The sequence below is a fragment of the Prinia subflava genome, chromosome 2 (genome assembly GCF_021018805.1).
Source record: "Prinia subflava isolate CZ2003 ecotype Zambia chromosome 2, Cam_Psub_1.2, whole genome shotgun sequence".
Lineage (NCBI taxonomy): Eukaryota > Metazoa > Chordata > Aves > Passeriformes > Cisticolidae > Prinia > Prinia subflava.
In genome coordinates, this window is record NC_086248.1 from 24578962 (window position 1) to 24593125 (window position 14164).

The following is a 14164-nucleotide window of genomic DNA, read 5'->3' on the forward strand; positions in this document are numbered from 1 at the left end:
TCTATTGTTTCTTGTAAACATTTAGAAAGCTCTTGGCTTCAATGACAACTGAAAATCCAGGTCTCTCAGGCACGTGGTTGTCCTATACTGTGGCATTAAAGCAATACTTTCTAAAGTCAGCTGAATAACTCAGGCTGACCTGCTTAACTACACTGGGAGCTTCAGCCAGATGAAACTCTTGTAAAACCAAAACAGCAAGGTTTGTCTTTCTGCTTCTCTTGATCATCTCTGAACAATGTTGTCCAGCATCCTCAAAAATGGATTTGGTTTTTTTCCTTTCATCATATCTTTAATTCTGAGGATTTCAAAGAATTTCTTCAGATTTCAGAAGAAAATAAGAAATTGCAAGTAACCAGCAGTCTGCTAGTGCCTGCTCCACTGAACTTAGCCACTGCAATTGCCCTTGCACCTAGGAAAAACCTCTAAACCACAAAAGATGGATTTACTCTGTGTGGTGATAGTCCAGAGCCTTTGTATTCTTCACTTTCTGGCACGGACTTCTCAATACTGCTCTGACAATTAATTGTCTCTTCTACATACTGGCAAGTATATTTGGAGACTAAGACTTATTTAAAGCATTATGTTTCAAATTTGCTGAACTCCTTAGTCCTTATTCATAGGATTCTGAGTCTTTGGCAAGATACATTTGTTTGACTTGGCATTTAAACTTCTTTTTGGCTTTTATACTATTTGATAGTAAAGTGCCCTTAGCAGTTTGCATAAAAGCTTGCACGGAAGTTTGGGTTTGACTGACTGAACTGAATGAATATCATTTGCTTTTTCACAATTTCTTCCCTAATAATACAGGAGTCGCTGCTGCAGAAATGACTGTGAAGTTCAGCTTACAGGAAGGTCCTGTCCTAACAATCCTGGCAATTTTGTGCTTTTTGTTTTTTCACCCATAAAATAGGAATAGCCCTCAGGATGATAACTGCAGAGCTATTTGCTGTGTAACTATGCCTGCTTCAGGACTGTCACATGCAGCAATATCATACAATTCTTTTCGTGAACTGATCGAGTTCCATCTTAAAAGTTCATTTCTCCTCCAGCTGCTCCAAATGGAAATACAAGAACCCTTCAAGCTTTCAATAACAATGTCTCTTGCAGTCTTGACCTGGAGATATATCCTTGTTTTTCACAACATTCAGAAAGCTGGCTTTTTCTGAGATTGCCGGTGTGGATGCCAATGACAGTAAGATCTGTGCCTTGGCTTCATCTCCTCAGACAGCATATATTTTAAGTAAAATATTGATCAGACACTTATTTTGCAAGAGCTTTCAGTCATTATGCATCCTAGCCAGATTTACACTGGCAACACTGCACAATGAGTAATTCCAAAATCCATTATTTTGTCCTGAGTCATCAGCCTGCACCAAACCACTCATTTTGTTATGAAAAACAAGAACTTATTTACTTTCAAAAGTGTTCAAGAAGTCACAAAACACATTTTACAGATTAACCACAACTGCTGGGTCACAGTTGTCACTTGGGTAATAATTTTACATATTTGTACTTAGAAATGAAAAAAATTAGTGATTCTGAGAATTCATTTCAATATAGTTTGCTGAAAAAAAAAATAAAATTCCAATGCCACACCTACGGTTTTCTCTTTTGGGGAGTGACATTTGAAATAAGGTTTGGGAGAAGGCTTTTGAAGGAAGATCCTGAGCATCCAAGGTCCAGTAATATTTAATATTTGAGCAAAAAACTGCCCATAGGCTCTGACTATGAAAGCTCACACAGTAGTTTACAAAATTAGAGAGATATTTTTGTGGTTTCTTATGCCTGAACAGTACTCATGAGACCAGTGGGACTTGAAACAAAAGAATTGAGGTAGAGTTTGGCTAACCAAGCTTATTTTTAAAAATGACAAGAGAAAAGCTAATAATGCCAACGTGATGGTCCATATATAACACATCCTCAACACTCCAACTCTAAAATATTTTTACTGTCTCTATTGTATTATCTACATAAACTGTTGCACGAATTTTCCTTTGGTTGACACATTATCTATAACAACATAAAATATGCTTTTGACACAAGCTTTATGTGTTTTATTAACTCTCCTTCTCTCTGGAGGCTTTAAGGAATTCTGACAAATGGGTGGTCTTGGATGCTCTGCTCCGCCTTTCATAGGCTTCACAGCTTTAGTCAAGACTAGATTCATCTTTTGTTTGTTAAATCTTACATTTAGTTGTTTTCACTTAGTTCATTTGAAGGAATTTTGGGTATCTTTTTGTGTTAATATTGGTATTCATAAAGCTCTTGAAGAAAGCACTTGGGAACACATAAAGAACCCTGATTTGCTGTATAGTGTGGCAGTACTATATATGCTTACACAAAAAAATCAGATGTAATTATACACAAAAATGCTCTGTAAGTACTTGATTTATCCTTTCAAGTTAATGCACTTAAACTGTGAGCAGCTTGTGGGAGTCCTGGGGCTTTTCTGCACCATTTAAAAATGTGTTCAGGAAGACAATAAAAAAAGGAGAGATTAGATTAATTGGTCATTCACCAAAGAATAAAAATGGATAAAAGCCTTCTGAATGGAATGGAATGCAAATGCCATTATCTCTAAACTAATGGTGTTGAGAAGCAGATGTATCCTTCATCTGTCTGGGGAGCAAAGTGTGAGGTGATTTGCACAGCTGCACAGCCAGGACCAGTGTGCAGCAGTGGTGCTGGGAGAAGGGGTGGGAGCCCATTTCACTCCCCTCCTTGGCCCTTCTGCTTAAGATGAGTGCACCCTTACTAACAAAGGGTTAACACAACAAAGGTTGTGTTCACTTGTTACAAGCCAACACAATGCAGACCATATTTGTGACCCAGCTGGAAACAGTGGTTTCACCTATCTGAGGAAATTAAAGAGTGCTGGAACTCAATCATCTGCTCTGCTCAGTCTAGGAGTGTGCTCCTGGTGCACTTACATCCTGTGCCAGCCAGGTGGACCTCAGAGTATAAAGAACCTCAAGGCAGCACTGCAGCACTGGGACCTTTCTCATGGGGACAGCTGTTGTGGGATCACCCTGTTTTGGAGATCCCTCCAGCTTGTTTCACACCACAGTATTCCTGAGCATGTTTAATTTAAAACTAGTGCAATTTTGGCCAAAGTCAGCTCTGAAGCAGAAATGAATGTAGCTGTACTTAGGCAGTGCTTGAGCCCAAGCTAATAAAACCTGCTGAGGGGCAGGATGTATTAGCTTGGGTTCAGTGCTGTGCTAACATGGCTGTATGGCTTCCAGATGGCTCAGAATTTAGTCAGAGCTATTGCCTGCCAAAGTCCATATATATCTATCAATATAAATACATATTTCCTAAGTTCCCCCACTACAAGGACAGTAATGAAGGTGAAGTTGCTCCTCACACTTTGCCTTGTAAATACCAGATCCATCAAGACGTTTAAGGGTAACAACCCAGCAGCATCCTCCAGACTACTTGGTAGCTACCATGGTCATGTAAGCGAGGTGCCAAGGTGGTCTAGGGGCAGCTGTGGGATAAACTGATGACATTTAGTGTGGTAATGGTGAGGCCAAAACAACATCAAATATACAGCCAAGTACATGAGGAGACCAGAGTGCTGCCACAGGTTGTCATGTCTTGAAAGCAAACCAGCCACTCCATGCCACCCCAAGAAGGCTGCCTTTCTGGAGGCTTAGTTGGAGAAAGGGGCCTTGGCACATCCAGACTAAAAGGAAGAGAGGCTGAAAAAGAGAGGCTGTGTTTTTTAGTTTCTTCCCCAACATCTCTGGAGAAGAACTTCACCAATTCTTCGTGCAGCATGTAGGGTTAAGAACCAAACCACCTTCCAGGGGATGCACATCAGAGCATATCCAAATTCATGCTGAAGGGGGAATTGGCCTTCCACAGGCTTCACTTGGATGGAGGAACCTATTTCTTTCAAGTTTGCTTCTGCTTTGAGGAAAAAAAATACTTGAAGCAAGAGTCAGAGTCAGGGAGCTGAGGATTCCTGCTGCTTGCCCACCTCAAAAAGCAGGAAAGCCAAAGAAACCTTCTATGGGACTATGTGATAACAGAAATCTTAATCTTGGTTTTTTCAAAGGCAACACCAGTTTCTTCCCCTCTGGTGCACTGGTAGATGAAAAATAAGTGAGAGCTGCAGTAATCTAATAAAAGGCACAGAATCACATGGCTGAGGGGCTACTTAGGATGTTGTATTGACAGATGTGTATTTGGAATCTGTTTTATTCTGTGGATCACCACCAATCATATTGCACATTATATCCCTCCCATTCTCTGTAAACAACCCTAGGTTCTCCTCAGCAATGACATAAACCGAAAAAAGATTACTCTTGTAGCTGTTTATATGCCTTCAGCAACAGTGATTTTCAGATTACTGCTAGTGTCCGCTTATAAAAATGCTAAATGTTTAATACGAAAGTGCTGATTCACCAGAACAAGTTTTAAGTCTCAGGAGACATGTGGTATATATATGGGAAAAGGTTGCATGGAGCTTTTCAAATTGTTTGTGCATCTGTATTGATTTTATGCTGCAGTTCATCCAACACCTGTGCATCCATCAGCATGAAAAAGGTCACCCCTCATTTGAATCATGACACAGAGTTTTGGTGTCAAAAGTAGGGAATCAGCCAAAAGGGGATGCTGTAGAATGTTGAGGACACACTAAAAAAGAGAATCAAAAAAAGCTGATCCTTAATTTACCACAGCCCCAGGGAAACAGTACATTATATGTTGACAGCTTCCATATGTGTCATGCAAACCTTTATTCTTACTGCTCAAAATAAAACGTCCCATTAAGAGAAAAAGTCTACATTTCATGCTAAAATGAGACGTATGATACCAAATACTGTCCTAAAGAAAAAATAAAACACATTCCAATGTCATGTGGCTTTTTGTAGTTTTTTCAGGATTTTCAAAGGGGGAAAAATACGAATTACAACAACCAGACACTTTTCCAAAGATTTTTTTCCACACTGTTATATTAAATAGTTACAATTTTTTTTAATCCTTATGTAGACATTGTTATTATTATTATTATTATTATTATTATTATTATTATTATTGCACCATCTTCAGGGATGCAAAGAAATGTATCTACACAAGTAATTGCCAAAATGTCTCTGATAGATAACTGTAAGAAAGTTGATTTTTAATGGTAGAGATAACAATACAGTAGCACCCTGGACTCTCAGCAACTATTGGTGTCACACATTGGCTGTATGAATAAATCTAACAATTAGTATGTTTTTACAGACTTGATTATCCAGGACTCCCTGGATATCTCTTGTAAACTCTGACTGACAGCTGGAGGCACACAGAAATGTGCTCCAGACCACCGTGGCCTGAAGTTCACTCGAGCCAAGGGAAGGTTTTTCTGCTGATTTGAACCAGTCCCTGAGCTCTCAGAGAGAACTGGTTGGAGGAAAGGTGGGTGGGGTTCTCTGGGTTACGAACCGAGTCTGCTACATACTGAGTTGTATAAAAATTCATGTTCCATCTGTACACAAACGTGTCATTCAACTGCTGGTGTTTCTAATAGTTTCCAGAAGTAACAGCAACCCAATAAAAATAATCAAAGCCTTAAGAGCAAAATTGTAAGAGCATGAAAGGACGATTTTGCTTGTGCAAAGCTGAAGTGTTGTAGCACAGGTCTATCCTATAGTTTTAAAACTTTAGTCCCTGGAAGTGGACTCCTCGTATGAATAAACTGAAAAAGGGAATAGAAAGTGAGGGAAAAGGCAAATTACTTCTTAAATCAAAAAAGTAAGGTGAAAAAGGTAAAGCTGTTTGTGGCTTTGGAATTTAAAGTAGAAAATTATCTATCACCTTTTTGATCTTGGGAGTAGGACAGGCGAAATATTTACGTGAGCTATTCTTTTACAATTTCTTCAGTGTATTAACCTAAAGGTTAATACAAAAAAACCTAAAGGTTTACTTTTCTTTTACTCATACAAACTTTCCTGTAGTTTACCAAACGGATGTAATTTTGAGGCTAGAACCAACAAATTGCTGGTTGTAGGGTTTCTTAATGAATGCCTTTCACGGATATTTAATTTTCAACAATTTCTGTGTTCAAATCTCCTGGAAAAAAAAAAAATCAAGGATGGAGTTTATTCTGGAGCAGGAAAGCTGGCCAGATGCCAGCCCACCTAATTTGGATTCCTGACGGAGGTGTCACCTCCCCAGAATTGTAAGGGCTTTAAAATGGCCTCACTAAACCAGGCTGCCTAAGAGATCTACTCCCCAACCAAACAGCAGGCTTAGGAGTGGTGCCTTTGAAGGCTGGGTGAAGGCAGCAACAACGTGGTCTGCTTTGCATTGGTGCCCCCTTGTCCACTGACTGTACTCTGACCATGAAGGCAACACTAGATGAAATGGCCACGAGCTTTGGTGCAAGCCTGCCAGCTCCCTTTTTAAGCATCGTGCCCAAAGGACAGTTTCTGCATAACTCTCCGGCAGCCAGGGCACTTGCTGAAAAAGTATGAGACTCTTTGTTCACAACCCAGCTGAGCCTGAGGGAGAATTTAGATCAAAACCAATGAGAAAATGTAGCCAGAACAAAGAAGAAAAAAATATTAATACTTACACCAGGGTTTCTTCTGCTACTCATTAACATTATGTCAGCTAAGGTTTAGATTAACTGGCATCATAGATCCCTTGACCTCTGACATAAAAAGCTTTTTGACAAAAAGGGTTAAATCTGAGTTTGCTTGTAAAGTGGTATGGATTAAGTGAACCATCACAGAAAAAACAGTATATAAGTCTCTTTTTATTAGTTTCTAAAGAAGTCTAAGTAAAGAACATTTCTTCTAAAAATATTGTTTTGCATTGAGACGCATTTTCAAATTTAATGAAGAGCATAACTATGAATAATACAGTAGCCCAGTAAATTTGTACTGAAACTCCCACAGCTCAAAACTTCAGTTTTGATAGTGACTTTTTTTAATTTTCAAGATTTCAAAATTCTAACCCATTTCAAGATAAAAGAATATTTTTTTTTCAAATTAAAGAAAACCAATTCCCACATTGCCCTATTGTTAATCTTTCTTCAACATCAGTATCAACAGCTGCTGTACCTTCAGAATGGCTGAGGTCTATTTTATAACTTTCTCCGTGCTTCAGCCCAAGAAGTTCTGCAAATCTGTTTGAGTTTCCTGAATGTAATCATAAGTGGTAGAACATTAAAATGGAACTTAATCTTGTATGTAGTAGCTCTTATCCTGACCCCAATCACACTTGATTCAGTTAGTTTTATAAGTGACATATTCTACAGAACTGAAAATAATAGGAAATTTGCAGACCACAACAACAGCAGGATAAGATTTGTGTTATTTCCTTGTAAGCTCTCAGTGAATCGTCACCCAGTCAGGTTAAAAAACACCCATCCAGAAAAAAGCCCCAGCAGGGTTTGACAGGAGCACATCACGATCCGCAGTGGGGCTCTTACCGTCGCCAGTTTCAGCGCAGAGCTGCAGGCCCAGGTTGTTCTGCGGATTGATCACCCAGTGGTTGCTGGTCACAGTGATGTCGAAGACAAACCAGCCCACATCAGAAGCTTGAGCCTTTCTTGTGTCTAACAGGAACAAGTCTGCATCCCTAAGTTAAAGAAAATAGAGAGTCAAGGCATTCAAATATTATTACCTTTTTCCCTAATTTTCTTGCTGACAATAGCTTCCTGGAGTCCAAATTAATAATCCTTTGACATATCCTCATTATGACACTGTGCAGCATGTGCTGTAGCTAACTAGCTGTTAAGTATAATACAGGTATTTCCCCTAAGAGGCCTTTCTGAAATTAATTTCAGTATGTAAAATCTATAGCTCTGGAAAAATCTGAAAAATACAACTTCCTGAGATAACTACACGAAATACATAATTGAGGCTGTGTATAAAAAAAATCATCTTTCAACATTAGAATGTCTCAGGAAGATTCACTTTTATAAACTTTTCAGCATAAGAGACAAAAAAAATATCAAAATCACTTTTGAATTTCAAATAAAACTCAGAGGCATAGCGTTGCTAAAAAGATATCTGTTGTTAATAATGTGACGGCAGCTGTATCCTTTGACAAAACATGAATAGATGCAGTTCAGACTGTTTCCTATTACTACAGATGTTTAGAAAATAAGTCTCTATATCAAAGCAGAAATTACATATCTATTCAATAATATAATTATTATATTTTAACCCTCAGTTGCCTTGTATATTTTCAAATTTTTTCCCATGAAATCTTCCAGTAATTCAGAAGCGCTGCTCAGGGGAGTTAGCATAATTGTGTTACTAAATTTTTAGCATGGGTCACTTATTTGTTCTGTTTTCACATATCTCCTGACACAATGGGTTCCAGATCATCATCTGTATTACAAATAATTTACTACAATGACCAGACTAAACCCAAGGTATTTAACTCTCATCAGTTTCATTTTACACACTTCTACAAAGCAGCATGCATTATTAAAAACTGTTTTCACCATTTATCCTTTTAAACCTAAATCTATGGTTATAGAAACCTATTTCTTTTATGCTATAAATAGTAGTCAAAACATTAAGATACAAGAAAAAAAATGTTTTATTCTAATTTTTTTACTGTACAAGTCAGCTAAAGGCAGACTTGGCTCATGTAGATCTAAGAATTGTACATTCTGTCTTACAAACAGAAAGAATATATGCTTAAAGAGGAAAGACAGACATAAAGAACAGGCTTTGTGTAAAAAAGTGAATTTAAAATTGCTAGTGTCTTGTCACTGTATTCTTACAATGCTTAATCACAATGACACCTTAGAAAGTTCCTGTCTTATCTAAACACAGTAAATGCACCTAGAAGGTCTGATACTGAAAAAACATCAAGTGCACCTTTTAAAACCCTGGTTGCTAAATACTGAGGAAAATAAGACCAAGTGAACTATGACAAGCATATGGTTTTTTACATGTGAGATATATCTGCAAAATCAGGTTAAAGAGCTCAGAAATTATAAAGGAAGGTAATTAAAAAAAAAAAAAAGGGAATTGAATGGGCTTTTTTTCAAGTCACCTTTTTTTTTTCTTCTGTGAAAGGATAATCTTTTGCTGAGCTCTTATCACTTCCATTCTGGTAGAACTGTGCTAATGACCACACAAGGAGAAAACCTACATTCCCCCTCTGGAGTTAACATGAAGCAAATCTTACCATTCAGAAGAGCCCAACCTGCTATGCTAGCACTGAACAAATTAACAACGTACCACAAGGTTGTAAATAATACTCTCTGGAGTCTTAAATACCAACTTTTTTCTCTAATAAGCAGTATTATCAGAACTTTAAACCTGAAAAGTTTAATTCTGACTGTATTTGTCTTTGAGATGTTCATTTAGAAGTACTTTTGCATCACTCAGTAGATTTAATAGAAAACACTGTAACAGTGTTTGGAATATAAAATACTACAATGCTATATACATACCAATCTTTTCTCCTTCTAGAATACATAATTGTTTTCTCATATAGAGTCTTTCCATTCCAAATACAGGACTGATACTAAATGTTCTCAAAAATCACAATGTTTCCCATGCCAGATCAGAATAAGGCACAACTAATAGTTCAGAAATTCCTATGAAGGACAAATTTTTCCTCAATGTGACTTTTTTTACTTTGTGCTGCAGCAAAAATCAAAACTAAAGTGTCTTTGGTATTGATATGTTGATTTACTTGTCTGTCTTCCTGCAAGTATAGTGATTTGACTAAGGTAATAAAGGTTAAAGAAACAGATTTCTCTTACTCATTAACTCAGCAAATGAAAATGAGTTGGAGACACCTAGAGAAAACCAGAACTGATTCTTGAGAACACATAGTAAAATAAAGAAAATGTATCTGGACCAATTTTAGTGATTTAGCTCGCATAACAGCATGCTACTACAGAAATTCAAAGTATTTGTCAGGGGAAAAAAACAACTTCTTTCACAACTGATATGGATAAAAAGTGAAAACCTGACCCCTGATAAGGCAGTGGGAACTCTGGAATCAGGGTTCTCCAACTAGCTCATGTCATTCATTCCAACTTCCCGTCACATTTTGTGACATTTTTAATTTTGGAATTCTCCTTTATTCTATGCAATCACACTTAAAATGAAAAACAGATGCAAATTTCGGCTGAATTTTAAAAAGTATTTCTATTTAAACACAGCCCACAACATGTAATAAAAACCTAAGGCATTGTGTAGCAAATAGCCCGAAATGTAACAGTGAATGTATTCAGGCAGAATACAGCCAATTGGCTTTACCTTTACAGAGGATGTGTAAGTTTAGTGTTTTCAGCCTGGTCTCCAGTGATCAGTTTTCTACAGGAGAAATGCTGCCACAGGCAAGAATTTCAGCAAAGAGGCTGCAGGCAGAACGTCTAAGAGGTTCCACATCTCCTGGGACACTTAAGGAAGTGAAGGTGGAACAAACCATCCGTACGTTCCTTGAAACCCAGAACAGTTCTCAATCAGATCTAATAATTGTTACAATGTAATAGGCCAACGCAATAATGTTTTTTTTTACCTCTGCCTCATTCTAGAAACCTGCTTTTGTGCCTTACTGCCACTTGAGCATTCCCTAATGTGGGGCCAGCCCTCAGGGTTTACTTAAATAGTGGCCAGCTGTCACCAAATCATGAACAAAGATTTGGCATGTTGGGCAATATTTACATTTGAGAAAAGATCGAGGCAGGAGTCCATGGTGAGGGCCCATAGGAAGTCAGCCTGCTATGGGCCATGCTGTACGTGCTTCCTTGGACCAAATAGAAAACTACAATCCCAAAGACTGGAACTTCAGCAAACTCCAAGGGAATTAAACAGACTTAAACACTTCCGTAACCATGCTGCCATGGAGATGGAAAAATGCCGAAGGCTACAGCACAATCCTTAGTATGCAACTTGGAAACCCTGAACCCGAGCACCCCTTCCCTGAAATCATAGCAGGACTGTTTTTGAGATTGCAGAGTCCTGTTAATGTCTTAAGCTTTAGCTTTCATATTTTCACATTCTGTGCTGCCTAGGGGTGTGGTTCTGACCCTCATATTAAGTGCAAGTCAGCTCTCTTCACAGAGGAGGCAGACAAAACAAATCCTTCTCCTGCTGAGGGACAAGGACAACTTTCAGGCCCAACAACATAAACAACGGTGGGCTGAAGAGAGAAAACAAGAAGGATGAGACCTCAAACCTGAAGCTGTAATTGGACAATTAAACCCCAATATGCAAATGAACCAAAACTTATAAAAATGTAAGATCTCATGACCAGTCAGCCATTTTGTGACCATTCTGAGTTCACCCTAGGTGCAGCCTTGGTAAGGCTCCTGTCTTGCCCAAGGTGGATCCTGGACGCCTTTCAATAAATGCCTACTTTATTCTCTAGCTCTGTCCAGTCTCTGTTTTGGGTCAACCTTCCCAAGCCATCACTGTCAGACACTCATGTTTCCTGTTCAAAGCAAAGAAGGGTGGAGGAGCAGTTTTGCTGTGGAATGTCACTAGTATGGACTGCGGGACTTTACAGAATCAGAATCAGAGAAAGGTTTGGGTTGGAAGGGACCTTAAAGACCATCAAGTCCCAACACCCTGCCATGGGCATGGACACCTTACAGTAGGACCTGTGCCTCAAAGCCTCATCCAGCCTGGCCTTGAAAGCTTCCAGGAATGTGGCATTCACAACTTATGTGGGCAACATGTTCCAGTACCTCCTCACCTTCACAGTTCTCTCACTCTCCCATTCTGTTGTTGCAGCTTCTAAAACTTTTGCACCTAAAACCTGTACATATGTAAAACAAACCTGAGGTGACAAAGTCAAGAAAATCACAGTCTGGGCCCAAAAGCAAAAGATGTGACTTTTAAATTTAAATTTAAATTTAAAAATAAATTCCTGAGAACTCATCTTGGTGTCTCTTCTGTCTGGAAACAGCAAAGGGCTTCTGGAAAAAATTTTCCTGTTTCTGATTTGAACAGTGAAGAGTTTGTGGTCTTCTCCCATCCTGTTCCACTGAGGCAGTTGACTATATATCTCTATATATGAGTAGAAATTGTCAAATTCAGCAATAGGAGAGAAACACTTAAAGCTTCTGTAGTTACACTGGTGAAATCAAATGCATGGCATGTCATTGCCTGTTTCTCATTTCAGCATCATGCTTCCATTAGAGGGCATGGGGCTTCTATAATTGGAAATGCAAATGTAAAGCATTTATAAATTTCTGTTTATGCATTGAAAGAACTCAAAAGCATTGTAGCAGCACAAGTCTGATAGTATTAACGGTGATTTTCATCAGTGGCAAACAGTTTTGCTTTCCCTAAAGTAGAATATAAACCATCTACTGTGAAAATATTCAAGAGCTTGAGAAGAAAGGATCAAAAGTATTAGAATAATTAACTTTTCCCATTACTTCATTAAAAATCAGTTCTCAGGTGAAGAGCTTTCATCACCTTAGCCTTGACCTGTGCTCTTTAAAAAGATGTGTTTTGCTCCTCCCTGCTTCATTTCTTCCTCTAAGTCTAGTCTAGTCTAGTCTAAAAAGTTTCTTTTAGAACTTCTTTTAGAAGTTTCTTTTAGAACTCAAAGAGTTTTGGGGAAGTTGAAGAGGTAAAAAAAAAAAACAACAACAACCCACATTGTTTTCTTCATCCCCAAATTTACTAAGAAAATGAAAGGTATTCTAGAAGGATGAGTGTTTTCCCTCCTGTTGATTCAATTGGTATAAAATGAATCCCTGTTTACAGCCATAAATATTTTATAACTTTATAAACTGATTTAATTTCAACCCCCATATTTTGGGTCTATGTATCTCTTTTAGAAGCATCTTGGAATTGACACTAGTTTTTAATCATAATTTTCAAGTATTTAGCTACTTTGTCTGGAGAAATCTGCTAACTTACTGAGGTACTGTAGAGTCGTGGAAACACGTCATACACAGAGCTCTGCAAAGACAAATTCAGGGATTTGCTCATGTGCAACATCATGTGTGGCACTTAGGAACATAGTTTAATGGTGGATTTGGCAGTGTTAGGTTTATGGTTGGACTCGATCTCAAAGATATTTTCCAACCTAGATGATTCTATGATTTGTTTTAGTTTTCAGTTAAGGTGAGCAGCATGTGTTAAGTATGCACATGTCATCTTAAGGTTAGTGCATGAGTTTATCTTTTAATTACCCTCTGCAGAATTGTCAAACACAACCAAAAAAGCCATACTTCTTCAGAAGTAATCAAAGTTAGACAATCTTTCTGCCTCTAAGGAGCTAAGTGAATCTTGACTTGTAGCACCTCAGTGTCAGGTGCATTTCCCAAATCTAGACATTTAGACTGTGCATGGGACTCTGACATTTGCTCACTGAGAACACGAACCCTCACCTACTCTGTGCATGGGCAGATTACTTGGTGAACTTGGATATAAACCTGGAATAAATTACATTTAAGGTAAGTTTTATTCTTGTTCAGTGTTTGCTGTTGTTGCCCAAGAATTCATACTGCACAATCCACAGAGGTAGCCACGAGGTCTTGTCAGGTGTACACTTATGATCCACTATTGCCTTCCTGCTTAAGACAGGTGGATGGGACGGTATTCAACACGTGGTGAGTCCATGCCAGGAGGGTACCTGTTGGGATACTCCTTGATGATCTGGTAGATGCTGATCTGAATGGTTTCATTCTCAAAGCGGCCGTTGCTCCGATCTTTGTATATCCGGAATTCGGCTGCTGTCACTGCCTCCCCGTGAGGGATCTGAGTAAGGTCGAAGCGGAATTCCTTGTAGTGCCTTCGGTGGTGGGAGAAGTCCTTGTCCCTTTCAACTATGAGAAAAAGAACTGAATGTAAATTAAAGATGTGAAACCCATTTCCCATGATTAATGGAGCATTCCCTCTGCTTGGGGGTAAACAAACATGACAATATAAAACTGTGCAAATGATAAAACCACAAGCCCAGACAAACTTCCAGTTAAAGGAAAATTCCACCAGCCCAGTATCTTCAGTTCAAAAGGAAAAAAACCTCTGTGGCTTCTGTATAAATTCCAGAAGCTGGAGTGGAAAGAATATCAAAAATGGATGAAAGAGGGTATGTTGTAAAGTAACTTGAAATATGGAAAAAACTAAAAGCTGTGAAAGGATTTAGGACTTCAGTGTAGCCATAAGCACAGAAATAGCAATGTCAGAACTATAGATGACTTTGGAAAACACTAATTGCCTCTAATAAC

At 38.4% G+C, this 14164-nt stretch overlaps 1 protein-coding gene across 3 annotated transcripts in view; it reads right to left on the reverse strand.

Annotated features, from left to right (window-relative positions):
- BMP5 (bone morphogenetic protein 5) overlaps positions 1–14164 on the reverse strand; it is a 58177-nt gene that overhangs the window by 19787 nt on the left and 24226 nt on the right. For all 3 annotated transcript variants that reach the window (XM_063389395.1, XM_063389394.1, XM_063389393.1), the window contains 2 exons: positions 13570–13762; positions 7430–7578 (listed from right to left, as the gene is read on the reverse strand). In XM_063389395.1, coding sequence (XP_063245465.1) covers positions 7430–7578; positions 13570–13762 — 342 coding nt within the window. The remainder of the gene's footprint in view (positions 1–7429; positions 7579–13569; positions 13763–14164) is intronic.